The sequence below is a fragment of the Rattus rattus genome, chromosome 2 (genome assembly GCF_011064425.1).
Source record: "Rattus rattus isolate New Zealand chromosome 2, Rrattus_CSIRO_v1, whole genome shotgun sequence".
Taxonomy (NCBI): Eukaryota; Metazoa; Chordata; class Mammalia; order Rodentia; family Muridae; genus Rattus; species Rattus rattus.
The window spans coordinates 82,712,175-82,733,589 of NC_046155.1; the positions used below are offsets into that span (position 1 = coordinate 82,712,175).

The 21,415-nt window shown below is 47.3% G+C and overlaps 1 protein-coding gene across 2 annotated transcripts in view; it reads right to left on the minus strand.

The window, feature by feature from the left end:
- The window catches only part of Iqck (IQ motif containing K), a 117,854-nt gene that overhangs the window by 41,554 nt on the left and 54,885 nt on the right, over window positions 1-21,415 (minus strand). For both annotated transcript variants that reach the window (XM_032892799.1, XM_032892798.1), the window contains exon 7: window positions 13,774-13,858. In XM_032892799.1, coding sequence (XP_032748690.1) covers window positions 13,774-13,858 — 85 coding nt within the window. The remainder of the gene's footprint in view (window positions 1-13,773; window positions 13,859-21,415) is intronic.

Sequence of the window (21,415 nt, forward strand, 5' to 3'; positions counted from 1 at the left end):
AGCCCCGCCCCTACTACCCCCCTCACACACACACATACTTGGGAGTCTATCCCGTCAAAAATCAAAACTTCACAATCTAGGCCTGAAGGAAGCCTGAAGCTTCTGGATTTGCCTCCTCCTGTTATTTCTATATTTAAGAAGGTTCTTCTGACCCACTCGGCCATGTTGAAAAGTCACATGGAAAGGAAATGCCAACCACCAGTGCCATCTGCCAGACACGTGAAAAAAGAGCAGCTTGGCCCTCTCCTCTGTACCCTGTCACCTGCTAATCTGGGCACACAGGGAGCTCACACACAGAATGCTGAAAAATAGCCAAGCACTGTGGATTTAGTCTTTACCATTACTCTTATTTTTCTTGTTGTTATAGTATGATGTGTGCATATGCGTGTGCTGCAGTGCACTGTGGAGGCCAGAGGGCAATTCTTGACCTTTTAGGAGGATGCTCTTACCCCCTGAGTCATCTCCCTACCCCAAGTCTACAGACTTAAACCACCAAGTATTCTCATAGCTTGCTATCCATCCAAACAGACTCAGCCACAGCAGTGAAACCCACCCGTGAACTTTCACCTTTAAAGGAAAGCACTCCAGAGAAGTGGAGGAGGGCATCTCTAGAATGCCGAGCAGGATGCCAGGCACCTCACCTTCTGGTCTCTCCTGGCCAAGCTTCCCAGTACAGGCCTATCACAAGCCCCTACTCATCTACATTCCACTGTCACCAACAGGGCCATTCAACCTTTTGACATCCGAAAGTGACACTGAGGTTTATAAATGTGAAGCACCTGCATTCACAGCTGTCTGGATACAAGTGGCCCTCAGGCTGTAAGCCAGGAGTGCCCGAAAGCTGAAAAGTCTTTACTGTTAGTCTGGTGTTTGTTTTGAGACAGGTTGCTACTGTGTATCAGATTCTATCCCCTGATACTCCCTGCCTCAGACTCCTGAGTGTTGAAATTATGGGTTTGCACTGCCGCAAACAGCTAAAAAGTAAAAATAATTTTGAGACATATTCCCATGTAGCCTAGGCTGGCCTTGAACTCTATGCAGCTAAGAGTTCTAACCTTCTGATCCTCCAGCCTCCACCTCCCAAATGTTGGGATTTAGAGCCATGCCACCATGCCCTTGTTTTATGTGGTTCTGGATACTGAGGCAGGGGCATGATGCATGGTAAGCTAGCACTGTGCCAACTGGGCTACACCCCAAGCCCTTGAAGAAATCCTTGCTAACATTAAACAAGGAGCATTTTCATATTACACTTTGCCCTGTGGATGATCTGGCCAGTCCTGGTCTTAGGTGTTTTTCTTGTTTATTCTCCACTTCAAATCTAGGAACTAGAATTGTCTTATTGCTAGCTACAGTTTGTAGATGAGGAGAGTGAGGCTTGGAGAAGCTCAATGCCAATCCAAGGCCACACAGCAAAGGAGGTAGAATGGCATTAGGCTTGTGAGGCCCGAATTTCAACACCAACCCACTGCACTCATGACAGCACCAGCCCACTGCACTCATGACAGCACCAGCCCACTGCACTCATGACAGCACCAGCCCACTGCACTCATGACAGCACCAACCCACTGCACTGATGGCACCAGCCCATTGCACTCCATGACAGCACCAGCCCACTGCACCTCATGACAGCACCAGCCCACTGCACTCCATGACAGCACCAGCCCACTGCACTGGCGACAGCACCAGCCCACTGCACTATGACAGCACCAGCCCACTGCACTCATGACAGCACCAGCCCACTGCACTCATGACAGCACCAGCCCACTGCACTCATGACAGCACCAACCCACTGCACTCATGACAGCACCAGCCCATTGCACTCATGACAGCACCAGCCCACTGCACTGATGGCACTGCCAACCCACTACACTCATGACAGCACCAGCCCACTGCACTCATGACAGCACCAGCCCACTGCACTCATGACAGCACCAGCCCACCACTCATGACAGCACCAGCCCACTGCACTCATGACAGCACCAGCCCACTGCACTCATGACAGCACCAGCCCACCACATTGGCTTGTATGCAAATCCTAGGTCATTTGGGGTTCATCTCATACTGGAGTTGATCCTACAAGACAGAAAGGAGCTTCTCACAGCCTGTCAAAGATGACAAGCTTTGGGGCACTGATACCTGAAAACGCACTTGTAGTTTTATTTAAATGACTGAAGGGACTGGAGAGGGAAGGGGGAGGGGGAACCTAGCCTGAGACCTGATCCCAGAGCAGCCTAAGGCCCCTATTTATAGTACTGTGGCCTATTTCAGCCTGCTGAGTGGCCAGACATTGCCCCAAGAAGGAGGCCTGAATGGGGACCACGGCAACTGGGTGCTTTCTTTCTGGGGCACCAGTGTCCTGCTGGGCACAGGCAGAAGTTTCTATCCTGAGCAAAAGAATGTTTTGAAAAATAACAGGCTTTTTTCAGGCAGGAAAAAAAAAAAAAAAAAAAAAAAAAAAAAAAGAACAGAAACCAAGTACTTAAGGACTACCATCAAGAAACAACCAGGAATGTATTCTTAGAGGAGTAAATGCTTGGTCACCGCTTTCAACAAAGCTATACCCTCACAGCTAACAGGATACGGTGGGGTGAGAGGTGGGGATGAGAGGTGGGGGATGGTACGAGTACAATTGTTGATTCTATTTTTCAGGAATGGAGAAGAAACTGAATAATTGAAATAGTGAAAGGCTGGCAAGCTAAGAAGTAAACCTCTTTACCCAAGCTTTCTGTGTTAAGAAACAGACTTGTGTGTATGCGTGCTGGGAATAATAATGTTGTCCTCTAATTCCAGTGTTTGGGAGGCATGGAAATGAGGTCCACAAGTTCAAGGCCAGCTTTGACTACATACCGAGCATAGCCTCAAAAAATAAAACTGTGTAGCTGGTGGGAGGGGCTCCCTAAAGGTCTGTAAGCAGTCAATAGTTGTTGGGGAGGGAGAGACATTTTCCTCAGTGGTGTGGCCACTGGTAGGTAAAGTGTCTATGCTGCTGGAAGCAGCCCTTATGAAACTCACAGGATCACATGAAGGGAGCGGGGAGGAGAAAATCGAAGGGGCAGAGGTGGGAAGAGAAAAGGAATCAGGTGGGAGAGGTGGGAGGGGGCAAGAGTGTGATGGGTCATGCATGGGGACAAAATACTTTATGGACATGTGTTAAAATGTCATGATGACAGCCATTATTACACATAACAATAACCACATAATAAAGAACCACAGAGGTCACTTTGGACTCAGGAGATCTGGAGTGGTGCTTAAGGCCCCCTGCCTTCCAACCAGCCCCAGGTGAAGACTCAACTGGCGTAGACTACAAGCTGATGGCAAGAACGCAACATCGCCACATGGCTTCTCCTTTTCTGCCACAGAAATAATAGTGGGCACTGTTGGGTGGTTGCTGCTGATGCTGCCGTTATATGGTGTGTGTGTGTGTGTGTGTGTGTGTGTGTGTGTGTGTGTGTGTGTGTGTGTGTGTGTGTGTGAGACAGGGTTTCTCTGTGGAGCCCTGGCTGGCCTGGAACTCACTCTGTGAACCAGGCTGGCTTCAAATTCTAGAGATCTGCTTGCCTCCCAAGTGCTGGGATTAAAGGCATGTGTCATCACTACCCAGCCTCAAGATTAGGTTAGAAAAGATATTTCTGTGGGACTATGAGGGTCACACATACCTTCTGTGGTATAATATAGTAAAGGTCTCCGTAGATGTGTAGATCCTAGTGAGTGTGGACTGTGGAGATGGCTTAGATGGTAAGACCCCAGTTTCATATCTAGAACCCACACAGAAAGTGGGCACAGTGGCAAGTACTTATGCCTCCAGTGCTAGAGAGGCAGAGACAAGAGGGTTTCTGGGCTTGCAAGCCAGCCAGTCTAGCCTATGTGGCTAGTTCCAGGTCAGGAAATGGGCCTCTGCATGGTTGCACACCATGTGCATGTGCATAGTATATATACAAACCCTGGAGACCAGGGATTTGGAGGTGGGGTACTGCATCTGGAGGCTACCACTCTCCTCAAGGAGTCAGTGAGATTATGAGACTCCTATACCCAAATCATAAAACCCCAAGTTCTGTCAGCCTACTGACAGTTGGTACTAGGGGGTCTGTTCTTTGAATAATTCTTCATCTCCTGGACCACTCATCCCAGCTCACTCACATAACCTACATTGAGCACTTTCCACCTCTTTGTGCTTCAACGCTTGCTTTGGGTCTCTGCTCAAACTACAGCCTCTCAGAGTGGCCTCCTCAACCATCCTGTCACTTGTAGGAGTCGCCTCCCTTATTCCCTTGCCCTCTCATTTGCTCTCTTCTGTCTGTGGTACTTACTTTGCAGCAAGGTAACTACTCAGCAGGGTTCTGATTCTCTCCTAGCTGCTAGGTTTGGCCTTGAGATGAGCCTAGGCCCTGAGACCCTTGGTTCCTTAGTCGAGGAACACCATGACCAGAGCAACGTGGGGAGGGAGAGTTTATTTGGTTTACACTTCCGCATCTCTGTTCATCATCGGAGGGAGTCAGGACAGGAAGTCAAGCAGTGCTGGGAACCTGGAGGCAGGAGCTGATGCAACAGTCATGGAGCGAAGCTGTTTACCAGCTGCCTCATCAAGGCTTGCTCAGCTTTCTTAAGAGAACCCAGGGCCACCAGCCAGGGATGGCCCCACCCACAATGGGCTGGGCTTTCCCCCATTAATCACCAATTAAGAAAATGGACTACAGCTGATATTAGGGAGACATCTTTCTCAATTGAGGTTCCTTCCTTTCAGATGATGCTAGCTTATATCAAGTTGACATAAAACTAGCCAGGACACATGGTGTGTATTTTGTTCTTCCCCTCTGAAGCTTTCAAACTCTGCTATGAAAAGCACATGCCCCTAGTAAACTGCTGATCTCAGAAGGCTCTAGAACAAAATTGAATAGAACATAATCTCTAAAGTTTGTGTTACAGTCTAAATTTGTTGCAATCTGCCTGATTACCACAAGTGAGGTGAGACTCACATTGTAGGCTGAGGGATCCGGATGATTTATTAAGTGGTATTATTTTGACAGTAGTTGATAAACTTTTTTTTTTTTTTTTGGTCAGGATGCTTGAGATGAAACCCAGGGCATTGAGCTAAGCACCTGCACTATCATTGGACTACAACCCATGCATCTCTACTGTAGCGTGTGTGTGTGTGTGTGTGTTCATGCATATGTATGCACACTTGTATGTAGAGAGTCGAGAGGACAACCTCCTGGATTTGTTGTTTTGATTTTTGTTCCTTGTTTATTTGCTTGCTTGCTTTTTGAGACAGGGTCTCTTACTGTCTTCAAACAGGCTACGGAGGGTGACCAGAGAGCTCATCTATCTGTCCCACTTCCTGAGTGCTAGGATTATAAGTGGGGTGACACCACACCCAGCCCTTTGCCACGAGTTTTATGGATTGAACTCAGATCCTCATGCATCACAATAATGACTTTACTAACTAAGCTACTGCCCCAGCACCCTTGTCCCCTTTTAAAGACAAGCTGTGTTGTGTCTTAGGCTGTCCTGGAACTCTCCAAGGATCTAAGGATGGCCTTCAAAGTGCTAGGATTCATGGAATGGCCCTTAACTCTCAGTAAGTTCCTGCCTCACTCTTGTGATTACAAGTGTACACCACCACAGGAGGATCATTTCTTCACACTCTACTAACTATTTGTTTGTGCCGACTGACAGCCTAGGAATGCAAGCAGGGATCTTGTCTTATTTCCCAAAGGACATGCAGTGTTTAAAGCAGAGCGCCTGCCTGCTAAGGACAGTTATTAGTAAATGAACCGTCTGACTGTAGAGTCCACTTGCTAAACTCTTCTGCTATACCAGTTTCAATTAGCTGGGAAAACTTAAATGTAAATAACTTCAAATCAATTATAAAATAAAAACAATTGTCTGAAATAAGTATTCTAGGCAGCACACCGTCAATTGGCCAGATAAGTGTGACTCACACAAAGCTGTTTCCTACCGCCCCTGAGTTGGCTGCTATCTGCCCTCACCTGGGTCCCTGCATGAGAAAGGAAGTGCGGTTTTTGTGACATGGGTTCACCTAGCCCTGTTACTGTCCCCAGAGGAAAGAAGAGGGAGAGAAGCTGAAAAGCAACACAAAGGGAGGAAGTGCACCAGGCCCTCCCTAAAGCAGCTGCACCAGGGACGCACGGGACACCTTCTCTAGAGGGGAAGGAAGCTCCAGAAAGCCCAAGAGCAGACCGGAAATACAGAGAAGCCAGGCAATCAAGAGAAGGCACGAGGACTGGAATGTGCCTCAGCAGGCAGAGCACTGCTCAGTGTGCATCAAACCAGGGGTTCAATTCCCGGCACCGGTATAAACTAGGTGTGCGATTAAGGGGCGGAGGCAGGGTGATCAAGACCAGGCCAGCCTGAGCTGTCAGGGAAAACCCTGATTCAATCAAAAAATCAAAAAGGTACCTCTGGACTTGCCGTAGCCCACAGGAGCTAAGAGGACAACTTTAGGAACTGGTTTTCCTTCCACTGGAGGTTCCAGGCTTGTAGAACAAGTGCTTTTAACCACCGAACTCTCTTACTGGCCCAGAAAAGTAAATGCATCCTTTACTTATAAACTGCAGAATTATATATATGAAAGTTCACATGAGCAAAGATGGGAAATATACACTTAGAAGGGTATTTTCCAGGAATGGTGATGTTCACATTGTGTGTGTGTGTGTGTGTGTGTGTGTGTGTGTGTGTGTGTGTGTGCCTGAACATATGTAGGTGTGAAGACCAGCCAGGAGTCAGCATTGGGTATCTTCCTCCGTCAATGTCCACCCATCTCACTGAGCCCGGAACTCACCAGTTTGGTCAGGCTGGCCAGAGAGCTCTGCGAATCTTTCTGCTCCACACCCCTAGCTTTGGAAATGCATGTATGTATGCATTACCATCCGATGCCCACTTTCTTACAAGGGTGACAGGGATCTGGACCCAGGTCCTTGTGCTTGCCTGGAAGGTACTTTACTTACAGAGTCCTTCACTTGCTCTCTTGACTCAAGGAGAGGCTACAAGTGAGTCATGTAAGCCTCCCTCCTCCCAGCAGGAGGAGTGGTTTAATTCAGAGGTAAGTTTCCACATCCACCCTTGACCACGAACACCTATTCTTGATATTCCCGTTCTTGTCACAGCATCTTCTGGGTCCTCACGGCATCGAGATCTTTCTATACCCCTCCCTCAGCTCTGTTCTTGAAAAGCACCTCTGTGCAGGTTTGTCACATGGAACAAAGAGTAAATGAAGCCACAAGCCGGTGAGGTGTGAGGCGTCCATCTGAGTGGGCTGTGGGAAAGGCCACCCTCGGGACTGCTGCCGCCAACGGAAGCATCTGTGTATGCACCGTCCTGTGTCTCGTCTGTGCAGAGAAATTCCAGGTTTTCTTCCACTTGTTTAGTGAGACTTACATAGACAGCCTTAACCTTGGAAATATGTTATAAAATGTTCAAACATGAATTTCAGCCACACGTGGTGACATGGTTGTAATCCTAGCACTCAGGAGGCCAACCAGGAGGATGTACATGTTTGAGGCCTGCTTGGGTTACAGAGTGAGATTCTGTCTTAAAAAACAAAAACAAGGGACTGGCGAGATGGCTCCCCTGCCACCATGCCCAACAAGCCAAGTCTGTCACTGGGACTTACACTGTGGAGACAGAGAATCAACTCCCCCAATTGTCTTCTGAACTCCACATGACTAACATATAAACTCTCACAAAAGCACGAAAAAATGTTTTTAATTTAAAAAATAAAAACGGGCTGGGTGGTGGTGGCACATGCCTTTAATCCCAGCACTTGAGAGGCAGAGGCAGGTAGCTCTCTGTGAGCTCAAGACTAGCCTGGTCTACAGAGCTAGTTCCAGGACTGCCAGACTACACAAAGAGAAACACTGTCTCAAAAAAACCTGATTAACTAGCTAATTAATTAATTCAAATGAAGACGAGGGCTGGGGCGAAAGCTCCATTAGCAGAGTGCTTCCTCCCATTTGGGAAAGCCCTGGGCTCCGCCCCCAGCACTGCATAAAGTGGAAGTGGTAGCACTTCCTATAATCCCAACACTCGGGAGGTAAAAGCCAGAAGATCATCAGTTCAGCCGTTCTTGGCTATAGAGAGACTTCTAGGCTAACTTGAGCTACAAGACCCAGACTAAAGACAAGTAAATAAGTGATTTAAAGGCCATCCATACCGCTGTCCACAGTGCTGACAGATTAGCTTTATCATCCAGACAACTTCTCTGCCCAACAGGTGATATTTTCCGTACTCCTGCATTTCTGGGGACTGAATCCTGCAGCTAAGCTAGTGACATTGGGATACATCCCCAGGTCCTCAACAACAACAAAGCCTGAGACTAGAGTCAGGTGTGGTCGTCCATGCTGGTAACCCCAGAGCCCAACAACAGGCAGGGTGGTGCCATACTAAGGAAAACAGAACCAACAACCACAATAATACTATAGCTAATGATATCATGGCTATCTATAGAAACTCAAATATGTCATTTCAACAGCTATGTATGTGATGACCTAAAGAAAGATATCTGTGAGTGAGTCTGGTCATGGGGAAGGTGTGTGTTAGTCAGATGCATCGAAACCACACCCAGAAGTCGGCAAAGGACACGTGTATTCACTGAGGAGAAATCCATCCTAGGAATTCAATTTCACCAGCAAGCTGGGGTCAAAATTGCTCTTCAAGTACAAAGAGCACGGCCAGCAACTGAAGCTTCCGAGAAGTAGCCACACGTTTCTCTGTGTCGGACCAGAGGGGACCAGCTGTAACCTGACGCAAGCACCCATGCCTCCCTGTGTTAGCATTCCTTCTGCACAATCCCACGTCTGACTTTGGGACACAGGATCTGCGCACCTGCTGACAGATGTCAGCTGTCACAAGGAGATTCTGTCTTCTCTACAGGACCCTCGGATAAACCTGGAACTCATGTCTGGGGTCCAGCCTGCATGGGGGCTGTCATCCTAACAGCCCCTTCAGTTTCTCTCATTGTAAAGCTTACAGAAGAGCAGGGTCACACATGCCTTTGATAAAATGAATCCCCCCACCCCACCAACACACACACACTTATACAGAGTAAATGCATACCACCCAAATATTACCGTATCTTCTTCCCAAGTGCCATCTCTGCAAGATTAATGGGGGCAGCTGCTAAGGTCAAGGATCTTGATGCATGGGCAACTCCCCACAGAAGCTCATGGCTGTGTGCCCGCATAAACCACAGAGGAGGGCTAATAAAGTGGATTAAACTTGTTCGTTATTCATTCTTGAAGATGATTTGAGGATTCAGTTACTCATTTATAAGATTTCAAGAGTGCATTACAGCACTGGGGCTGGGGTCAGGGGCAAATGAGCTAATCTCGCCACTTTCGGTGTCTGAATCCTTGTGCATTGACTAAATGCACAGTATTTATTTCATGATCTCTCCACCGTTGAGTATTAGCTGTGCATATGCCTTATTGGATCTCAGATCCTACATGGCTTCAGGAAGAAAATCCAGATTCTGGACTAAAGTGTTACTTCTAGATCACACACAGATGGCCTTCTCCTCCCTCAGTGGGCCCCCAGCTATTGAGAAAAGGGAGGGTCATAGCGTAGGGTTAGGGGCTGGCAAAGCCAGTGAGGTTAAGGAAAAAATAGTGGAACAAACAGCCACTCAACCTCCAGTTTCTAAGCTTCTCAAAGGCTCAGAGGTCAGCAGTCTGTGGAGCTGAATGATCACCTCTGAGAGTTGTATGGTGCACAGCCTACACACAGCAAGGGCCCACTCTTCCTATATTCTTCAGCATGATGTCCTTAGAACTCTATTGTCCCCAGGCATGCTTCAGGCTTTCTCCTCATCTCTGCCTTCCTCCTTCCACTGAGCCATCAAAACTTGAGGCACAGTAGACTGTAGCCTCTGTAGGGTAATTTTGCAATAAAAGATTCTTAAGCTATGAACTCCATCCACCACCAGCAATTAACCTTTCAGACAAATAAATATCAGACAAGTGTGTAGACACATGAGCAAGGATATTCTGCATAAAATTAAAACTTACAAAGTAGACAAAAATAGAATGCTGAATTGCTTACAGTTCAGCAGATTCTAGTTCAAGTTATTCACAGAAATAAAACATAGGTGCATATCATGGAACTATCAGCTATTTGTGGGGTGGCATGTTTGTGTGCAGACGAGGAAAATCATCTGCCGGTAAGAGGAGAGCATGCGCACAGAGCATGTAGCACACCTAACTCTGTAAAAACAAAGTAAAATTTCCCATAAGAATAAAAACATTCTAGGAGGCTAAAAACCAACGAATTTAGTTAAAACTAAATACCATTTAGTTTTCCATAATTGGGTATGTATAACTAACACTCACCACCAAGCCAACGACTTCAGATCCATCCCCCAAACCCGCAAGGTGAAAGGAACAAACAAGCTCCCAAACACTGTCTTCTGGCCATCACACGGTTGCCATGGCACATATGTGTACACAAGGTACATGTGCGCACTCGGACACACATTCACACTTGCAATAAATCAATAACTGTAAAAATGCTTTTAAAATGTAGATAGTGTGCCTGCAGGACATAGCTTGGTTGGTAGAATCCCTGCCTAGCATTTAAAAAGGCCTGAATTTTGGTCTCCAGCTCCATACAAAGTCGGGTATGTTGAGACACGTCTGCAATCCCAGCACCCACAAGTGAAGACAAGAGATCTGAGCCATTTCACATCCTTGGCTACATAATGAGCTTGAGACCATCCTGGGCTATGTGAGACCCTGTCTCAGGAAAGAGAAAAGAATGAGAGTGCGTGCACGAGAAAGATCAGTTTTAATAAGCTTTCATGTGCAAGTGGCGGCATCGGAACATCTTTCGTAAACAGAACTGTGATGTTGGGACTCTAGGTTATAAGTGACAGAAACTGCCTCCCCTGAAGGACCTCTGGTTTGGCTGAACTCAGAGGGAGTTAAAACTAGGGATGGGGAGGTAGTAGGTAAAGTGCTTGTTGCACAAGCAGGAGTTTCTGAGTTCCCAGCATCCACATAAAAAGCTCATCACGATGACACACGCACCAACAATCCCAGTGCTGGGGAGACAGAGGCCAGAGAATCCCTGGAGCTGGCTGAGTGGTTAGTCTAGCCAAATGGTGAGCTGCAGGTTCAGGGAGTGACACCGTCTCCAAAGTGGAGAGTAATGGAGGAAGACAGCTGACTCTGACCTCTAGCCTCCCTGTGTACACACACACACACACACACACACACACACACACACACACACACACACACACACACACACTACATGTGAATGAAGCTTGGGGACACTGTACTGGGTGAAGTGAGTCTCTTCAGTACAGGAATTGCATTGGCTCCCTTATGCAAATAAGGCTCTGTCTTATGAAGCACCATGACCAAAGCAACCCAGGGAGGAAATGGTTTATCTGGCTCACTTCCACATTGTAGTCCATCACTGAAGGAAGTCAGGACAGAAGCTCCAGCACAGCCAGAACCTGGAGGCAGGGGCCAATACAGAGTTCATGGAGAAGTGCTGAATGCTGGCTTAACTCCCCATGGCTTGCTCAGCCTGCTCTCTTATAGAACCCAGGACCACCAGCCCAAGGATAGCACTGCCCACAGTGGGTTAGGCCCTTCCCATCAATCATTAGTTAAGCAAGTGCCTTACAGCCAGATCCTATGGAGACATTTTCTCAATTGAGTTCATTCCTTTCAGATAACTCTAGCTTGTGTCAAGGTGACACATAGCTAAGCAGCACAAGTAGGAATAGCTTATTTGGCTCACGGTTTGAAGGTGTAGTACATTGTGTTGTGGAAGTTATGGTGGCAAGGGATTAGGGCAGCTGGCAGCGTTGCACCCACAGTCAAAAAGCAGAGAGAGATGAATTTGCCTTCTCTTTTTTACTCAGTCCTGAACCCCAGCCTATTAGATGGTGTTGTGCACATTCAGGGTTGGCCCTTCCATCTCAACTAAACTTCTAGAAATACTCCATGGCAGGTACAAGAGGTGTCTCCTCGGTTACTGATGTCCACAGAGAAGTCACCATCACAGTGAGGTTCTTAGAGTAGTGAGATCCATGAACACAGAACAGGCTGGTGGTTGCTAGGGGCTGGGAGGGGAGAAGGCAACGAGGAGTTGGTGCTTGGTGTGGAAGGTGTCACCTGAGAACAATGGAAAGCTCTGGAAATGGACATGGCAGTGACACGTGCACTATGCTGGACGTACTGGATGCTGACTGTGCACTAAAAGTTAGGAAGATGTTGAATCTAAACAGTACTGCCAATGGCCTCCCAGGTGTGGGAAGGGCACCATCCTCTGGGATGGGTGCTGTACCTTCACCTGGAAGCTTTCTAATGTCACTTTCTGATTACCGGACAACTGGAGAGACTGTACTATTGAGCACAAAGACGCGTGGCACTCCGATAAGTCTTTGGCAATACATTTTCTAAAGCACAACTTTGCTGAAAATACTTAACAACAGCATGGATCGTGAACTCTTAAGACACTCGCCTTTGACCTACAAATCTACTGCAAGAATTTTCCTTCATCCAGTGGCCAGAAAAAGTAGCAAACATGGCTACCCACGGGTGTCACAATGCTGACTGCGATCATAGAAGTCTTGACATAATCTCAATGTCTCAAACAGGAAAGTGGTTTGAAAAGACCAGTTACGAAACAAAAGGTGATTTTCTCCTGTTCAGGCCATCCCATATGTTAAGGTTTCAAATGTATTGAACAGGACACACAATCAATGACAATGGCTGGAACACTGTCAATGCAAGGGCTGGGACACTATTGGTGCAAGGCCTGGGACACTGTCGGTGCAAGGGCTGGGACACTATTGGTGCAAGGGTTGGGACACTGTCGGTGCAAGGACAGGGACACTGTCAGTGCAAGGGCTGGGACACTGTCAGTGCAAGGCCTGGGACACTGTCAGTGCAAGGCCTGGGACACTGTCAGTGCAAGAACAGGGACACTGTCGATGGGTTGGTACTTTGTTTTACCTGAATTTTCTCACTCTTCTAAAACAATGGGTTTGCCTGTGTTTTGCTTTTTGTTTGTTTGATTTTTTTTTTTGAGGCAGGGTGTCTGTCTGTCTGTCTGTCTTCCCCCTCACCCCAAGCTGGTCTTGCTTGAAGTTGTGGTCCTTCTGGCTCTGCCTCCCAAGTGCTGGGATTACAGGTGTGTACCATCATGTCTGGCATGCAATATTATTTTTAGGGTAGCACAGGCCAGGCAAATCCAACTTTTAAAAGTTGGAAGGTTATTTGTATACGTGCATGAGTGTGTGTGTAGGCCTGAGGTTGATGCCACATGTCTTCTCAATGGCTCGCCGCCTCCTCCCTTCTCCTCCTCCTCCTCCTCCTCTTCCTCTTCCTCCTCTTCTCTTCTTCTTCCTCCTCCTCTTACTCCTCCTCCTCCTCCTTCCTCTTTTAGACAAGGCTTTTCACTGACAGTGAATCTCATCCATTAAGCTAGACTGGATGGCCAATGAGATCACAGGCACAGCCACCCTGCCTAGCCTTTTACAGGGATTCTGTACATATGAACTCAGGGCCTTCGCTTGTATACCAGGCACAACTGAGCCATTACCCCAACCCTCAAATGTGTCTTTTATAATAACTGCAAAATAAGTCTTGATTTAAAAAAAATCCAAATTCCCGTCTTGCAGAGAGTCCTATCACTGGGGTCTGTATGTGAGCGACATTCAACTTCTGATTTATCTGTTTCTCCCTAGCCCACCGTGTCACAAGCCCCCATTATACTCAATGCCATAATCACAGTGCCCCTTACCAGATAGGCTCTCCAGAAGGCCTGGATCATGACTGCTGCTTCTTCTTCTGTCAGTAGCAGGGAGAGAGGGATTGGAGGCCTCGGGCTAAAAAGCAATAAAATGGTCAGAGGCTTGTGAGAATCCATCCTTCATCCTGCTAATACCTTTGACAATGAAACTGTCTTCCTGATTGAGGGCCTTGCCAACCCCACTCTTAAGGGCAAAAATGTCAATTCTGATGGAAAAGTGTATGCTTGAGTTAGCATTTCCTGCTAAGACCTGGGATTTTTAAAAATTGTTATCCCTACTTCCATCTCTCTCTGTCTCTCTGTCTCTCTGTCTCTGCCTCTCCATCTCTCCCTCTCTCCCCCCTTCCCCCTCTCTCTGAAGTGCAGTAGTGTAGTATATTATGTGTGTGTGCATGTGTGCCTGTGTGTCCACAAGTAGAAGACAAAGGCTGAACCCAGTGTCTGCCCCTGCTATGGTCCACTGTTTTTTTGAAACAGGATCTTATATTGAACTTGGAGCTCCTTTCTCTTTGGTTCAGCTGGCCAGAGGACACCTACACCTAGCTCTGGGAGTGACCTGCTATGACACTGACTTTTTACATGGGTTCTAGGGATCTGAACTTGGATCCTCACATTTGCACAGCATAACACTGGACCAGCTGAGCCATTTCCCTGGCTCCAGTCAGTGTGTGTTCTTAAAACAGGGCTAGCCTTTTCTTCCTTTGAAGGACTCAGGTTACATGTTGGTTCTGAAGATGCAACAAACATATTATCAACACAAGACCACACGGACATGGCACAAGAGACAGAAGGCCAGCCTCTGTGGGTGACATTGTAACAAGTACAATACAGGCTCTTTCTGCAACACAGTGAGGAAGGGAATTTAGGTAGCTCAATCCTTTCCTGAAGCAAAAGACACAGAGGTCTGTGCATGACTCCACACTGAGTGAAGCAGCACAGCAGTGTACACAGCAACCCTATCATTTAAGAGCAGAAATGGGACGATCATAAGTTCAAGTCAACCTTGACTACATAGGTTACTATGAGGCTACATGAACCTCTCAAAACAAAAATGAGAGTAGAGGCAGGGGGTGGGAGAGTCCTCAGCAGTTGAGCGCTGGCCAGCCTAGCATGCACAAGGCCTTGGGCTCAAACCCCAAAACAAAAAAGAAAAGGAAGAGAAGGAAGGAAGGGAGAGGAGGGGGAAAGGGAGATGAAGCAACGAGAGCCTTGGTACAGTATGTCTGTGTGAATAAATACTTTTAGATTATTCCAAAATAGAAGAAATGAAAGAGAGGAAGACTGTGCTTGCTGACACCGTGTCTAGGGGTGCAGAGTTGCAGCCAGCTCTGGCTTTCTGGCTGGCTTCCCTCCAAGGAGAAATGAGGTAGACATTTCTGTAGAGATAATCGGCCCCTGCAAACACTGCTTTGTGAGAACCTTCCCCTAATGTTCACTTTCCACTTTTAGCCCCACCAGACGGCCTTTTGTTTGTTTGCTGCTTCTGGCTTTGCCCCTTCGTGCCTAATAGCTGCTTTTCTGGCTGCAATGCCCTGCCCCTGGAGTGCCCAGCCCCCTACATTTGGTGTCTCGCCCATCCCTTCTTCCGTTGTCCATATGCTAGAAATCAGTGATGTCTCACTACCGCCTCACATCCCTGAGGTGGCTGCCCTCACTAGTTAAAATCAAGTGGCCTCCGGACACCTTGGCATTTCAAAAGAGACCTTGGTACGGTGGCAGCGATCTTAGAGAATAACAGAGTAATGTGCCAACACCCGTTGATATTTACTGAGCACCTTCTGGCCTCATCCTAACCAGGCCTGTTCCCAAGTTCCAGCCAGCCTGGCCTTTCAGCTCCTCTGAAGGAGTGCCATCTCCAGATCTCGAGAGGACCAGGACAGCTGTACAGGGAGCTCTGTTCTCAAGGGAACCCAGTAGAGGAGTTGCAGGGCCTTACATCCCAGCCTGTGATCTGCTCTCTCAGCCCTGGGCCACGGTGTAGAGGACATCTTTCTCCTAAGATGGGGTCATTTTTCTTTAATTTGTTCCAGTATGTCTGAGAGCTGGTGAAGGCCATACACATTTTTCTCCTGATTCACTCTCAGGCCAAATGTTACTTAAAACACCCTTTGATTAGGTTGAGGTCTAGCTATTATTCCTCCTAATCCTTGACCCAATTTGGAAACCAGTCTGTGCTTGTCTGATGAAAGTTCAAATCTACACAACCTAAAGCCACCGGAGCACAGCCTGGTCTCATGTTTGCTCCTCTTGGTAACAGCACTTGGGACAAGACAGGAATGCAGTAGGCACTCAGTACCCACGAAGGCAGGCCACTGTGATCAGATATCCTACAGGAACGATTTAAGGGAGGGAGGGAGGGCCAATTTTGACTCATGGTTCCAGAGGGATTTCAGTTCTTCAAGGTGAAGTCCATGGCCACATGAGTGTGCAGTGGAGAGCCCTCACATCTAAGCTGTCGAGGAAACAGAAAACTAGAATGAAGCCAGGGGCAAGGAAGATTTTCCAAGTCCCTCCCCAGCTACTCTCATTAGCCAAGCCTGACTCCTAAAGGTTCCAAAGCCTTTCAAACAGCACGACGAGTGGCATCTAATACTCACATATGAACAGGTAGGTATATTTCAGACTGAAACTCCAACATGGTCTGGCCGTGGGCTGAGTGTTGTGTGGCACATGGCTTCACCGAATGCTCGCAACAGAAAACAATGGGCTACTATGACCTTGTGTTTCTGAGGAGGCTGAGAGGCGAGAGGAGGAGGATGAGGAGAAGGAGAGTGTGACAAAGGGAACTCATTCAAGGTCACTGACCACTTCCTACTGAGAGTGCAAGCTGCCCAGAAACAGCGATCAGAGAAGGGAAAGGCAGCTAACATGGAAGTAGGAGTCTAGCACTGTTGGATAACAAAGCAGAAGACGGCATGGCCATTTGCCTAGGAGTTTAAAAAAAAAAAAAAAGTAGGGAAGCCACAATCACAAAACTCCTTCCTTGACCTTACAGCCACAATGTAGCAGACTGTCATCTATGCCCATCTCCTCAGCAAAGTTCTATGTGAGGACGCTCTAACAAAGCAGACTCTGGCCAGCATCTGAAGGGAGATTTGATGGGGTCCTTCTCTTCAGGGGCAACCTTCCCTGATATAGGTATGCTTCTCAGCTCTGATGTGGAGAATGTCAAAGCAGCTGCGTTCCTGTTGGGGACCAGAGGAAGGACCACTTACCTGCAAAGCTGAGGACACTGGGACCAGCCCCAGCCCAGCAAAGGGCCTCTGCCAGTAAAGAGACCTGGGGCCATTTTGCATCTCAATGACATGTGCAAAAGGCAAAATGAGATGTCTAATATGCCTGTGAGGCAGTAACATGAGGCCGCCTTTAGTGATGTCCCGGCTTTCATGGCTAAATAATACAGTGCTGTCTCATTGCCTAACAAGAGTAAGTGCAAGAGAGCCAGCGTGTATCAGGCAGAATGAAAAGGATCTACTCTTGCAGGGAAGCGCCTGGGAATTGTTTGCTTCAGCGGGCCAGCTTGAAGGGACAGATGCCGAGCCAGGTCCTTCCCTGTCCTGGAATCAGTGCAGCTGGCCTCGGGTCAGATAAAAAATAAAGGGGCAAGCCTCATCACCAGGACCCTAGGGGCAAAAGAGATAGATGTGTCAATCACAGGAGGAGGCTGCTGTAGAGAGGCCCCTCAGGGCTGAGGCTGGGCATTCCCAGAGCAGACATTCTATTGCTGAGTTGTCTCCTAGACGACTTGCCTTATTAGCAACGGTGATCAGTATGACTGCCCCCTTTCTCTTTTAACTGGAAATTAAATGTATTTGCACCCTAAGAATCAATGCTGTAATCTTGAGAGGAGCAGAAACTAGTTTTCCTGACAGTGTATGTGTCTTGTAGATTTAAAATTTTATTCACAAGCTTTCCCATTCCACCCCCTTTTGGCTGTGAAGTAAAAGGTTTGTAGGCAGAAAGAAGATGCTGCATGCTTACGAACTGGGCAGAGAGAACAGGGTCAGAGAGATGGCTCAGGGGTCAGGACTATTTATTGAACAATCACAAAAACACGGTTCAAGTCCCATCATTGCATCAAGCCCATTGTCCTGAGCCAATCTTTGGGGGATGTGACAATCTCTTCCTGTCCTCATGAGCACAGGTCCATGTACCTGTGTGTGCACACACACAGAAAACACAGACACAGACACACATCAAAAAGATCTAGGAAGGAAGCCCTCATCCATTTCTCTACCCAGGTGTAAGAATTTCAGAGTCAGGCAGAAAGAAAGGAAGCTTGCCTGGGATTAAACATTAGATTTTAGATTAAATTTACCCTCCTTTCATTAGGTAAAAGATGAGCTGTTTTCTTGGAACATAAAAGCAAGAATGATCCAGATAGAATCTATTTCTGACGATGGCACGGGCCAAACTTCCATCAATCATCATAGTCTTTTAATGGCCTAGGATTGGAAGCCATCCACCGACTGTATCCGGCTAGGGATGTGGTCCTCTACATTACCCTTATTCTTATTCTTCTACACGCTTTACTGGACATTTACATCCTGGGGCAAGGGGTGCACTGTGCGGGTAAGTGCAGAAGCCGCGATGATGTCAGATGTCTTCCTTAATTGGACTCCACTCAAAACATACCTGCAGCCCACTGATTCTACTTGGCTGGCTGGCTGGCCAGTGAGTACCTGGAGTGCTGTGCTCACCTCCACAGTACTGGGGTCACAGGTCCTAGTTGGGTACACAGCTGGGCTGCTCAGAAAACCTCATCACTGAAGCTGTGAGCCCAGAAAACAGCCTACTGAACAGCTTCTTAAAGACCAAGGCTGAAAGATTTGATTTTTTAAAGTAAAGTGCACCCAACTGTGATGTTATTTAGCTCACTTGTAATTAACTACACCGTTTTTCTAATGTGGCTCAGGGAAACTTAACAACTGGCTACCCGTTCAGACTTCCAAGGGTGAGCTCAAGCCTGGGTGTGTGGGAGGGTTTCAGGCTCTTGCCTTCCAACCCCTTCCAAACCACCAGAAGTAGTTGATGTCACTAAGTATTGAACCTATAGCCTTATGCTTGTTAAAAATGCTCTCCCACTGAGCTGTACTCCAGTCAGATCGTCACTTTTCTTTTTAAAATGCCTCGGACCTCTTTCTACCTGTCAATTTCTATTCTTACCCAGAATAGTAATTTTAAAAACACAGATTCTGTATAAAGGATTATGGTGGGCCACTTACGTTAGAATAGAGGTATCAAAACTCGAGAAAGCAAAGCTGATGATATTGTGATTCCTGTGCTTTTAAAACAGGTGACGTAATTAGGACTAATGTGGTTGGTCAGCTACTGCACCCTAAGGAGGCCTCAAGGGTAAACAGTGCTTCAGCCTTATGACACATCTGTAAAGCGAGAGGAAGCTCTCAGTGTCTGCCACTGTGATCAAGTCAACCATAAGCACTACAGACCCCGCTAGAGCCACTGCCAGACTCATAATTAGACTGAGATTAAAGAAAGTCGGCAGCTAACCTCCCCAGTCCTCTATACAAGGTTAATTATGGACAGTTGAGGCAGGAGCTGGGGCAAGAGAGGAAAGGTAAGTTTTATACTACTAAGAGACAGGAGACTTAGAATTTAAAATTAAACAGGATGGAGCCAAGGAGAGAAGGTAAACCATTTAATAAACAGATGAGGTCTGGGGAGATCGCTCAGTAGGTGAGCCACTTGCCATTCATCCAGGAAGACTTTACTCTGTGCCCGTGTGAGTCTGGGCACAGGGACACACAACTGTAATCCCAGTGACCTATGTTGAGATGGGAAAAGATGAGAATCCCTGGAAACATCAGGCCGCTGGCCTGGCATACATGGTAGCAACCAACCAAGAGAGCCTCAACTAAGGGGGAAAACAAGGACCAGTAACTTAAGTCGTCTTCTGACCTCCATATAGGCACCATAACACACATGCACCCAAACACACATATATGCACACAGCATATGCATACGATCACACACAAGCACACGCACACACACTCCAAAGCCAGAATGCAGTAAGTCACAGTATTTGACTAAAATGTACTAAAGGGGTCTTCCCAGATGGAAGAGGGATCCAGTAACATCAACCTGTCACATGACTTATCCTAGAAAGTCAGCAGAGCAAAGAAAGAATCCCATTAGTCAAGCTGGATGAACCAATTGGCTTATTAGGGTCATTTACAGGAGTGTGGGTGACTTGAAGGCAGAAGGTTCCACCCCAACCCTGGTGACTCATGGAAAGCTGCACTGATGAAGAAGCCCATTGTTTTCACTTCACATGTAACACTGGGGAGGGCGGAACTTCATGAGCCCTGCTAGTCTCCACCTCCACAAGGCAGTGTTAATAGCTCTGCCTCCCAAGTCGCAGCCCCCCACCCCGTGGTTTCCCATAGAATATTCCAGCTGCAGATTTAAGTTAGCAATAGTTACACCAAACCCAGAGGGGAGCTTGCACGCCAAGGCCTCCATGCAGATATCACCTCCACTAACACATGATCTATCCCTAACTTCCCCGGGTTGTGAAAACTCTCAGTCAGTCAGTTTGTCTGTCTCTGTCTCTCTCTGTCTCTCTCTGTCTCTGTCTCTCTGTCTCTGTCTCTGCCTCTCTGTCTCTCTCTCTCCCTGGCCATGAGAAGGGTGGGGGGATGTGTGTGTGTGTGTGTGTGTGTGTGTGTGTGTAAGTGTGTGTGTACATATATATATATGTATTTTTAAATTAGTGTCAAAATAAGCTTCATTGTGACATGTTCTTGCATACATCACTATTCAAGTTTGCTGCCACCCCCTCACTCCCCCATCCATCCTTCCTCCCATAACTGGTCCCCCTCCAGCCCCAGAGTCCCTTTTCTGCTTTCATGGTACTTTGGTAAAAATGCAAGCCGTAGGCTGATATGTTTGAGCACCTGGTCCCCTGGTGGTGACCCCATCTGAGAAAGCCATGGACTCTTTAGGACAGTGTATTTTGCTGAATGAAGATTATCACTAGGGGTGACTTTATAGCCAGGTTCTGCTTTCTGTTTGTTGCTCTGCTTCCTGCGTATGGCTACAATGTGAGCAGCCAGCTTCCTGCTACTGTAGGCAGCTGTCCTCCCCATGTTGTGTACAAGTTTTCCCTGAGATAAAATCCTCCATTAAGGACAGTTAGTTAAGACACTGGCTATTCTAAGGCGAATAGCCTGCACTAACGCTCCTTAAGCTCATGAAGTAAACAACTCAATGGCTTCAGGAAGTTCCTGAAACTGACTAGATATACTGAGACCTTCCCTCTCCAAACCTATATGAACAATAAGGACTTCTGAGAGGCATTCTTAGACCAACTGAGGTGCCTAGAAGAGGCTCAGACTCAGCCAAGTTGCCTGGAAGAAGCAGAGACTGGTCAAGCTACCTGAAAGAGGCTCAGACCAATTGAGCTTCCTTGAAAGAGACAACCTCTAACCCTTTGACCAGCCTGCAGGCTGTGCAGTGTGCTCCGGCTTTCCAGCCTTTGTGAATGGTTACCCATGCTAACTAAGGTGGGCTTTGGTGATAGTTATCTTTGAGTTATTTCTGCTCCTGTAACTAACCCCAGTAAAACTCATCGGTCATCCAGTTATACTTTGGTGTCTTTCTCATCTGTCAT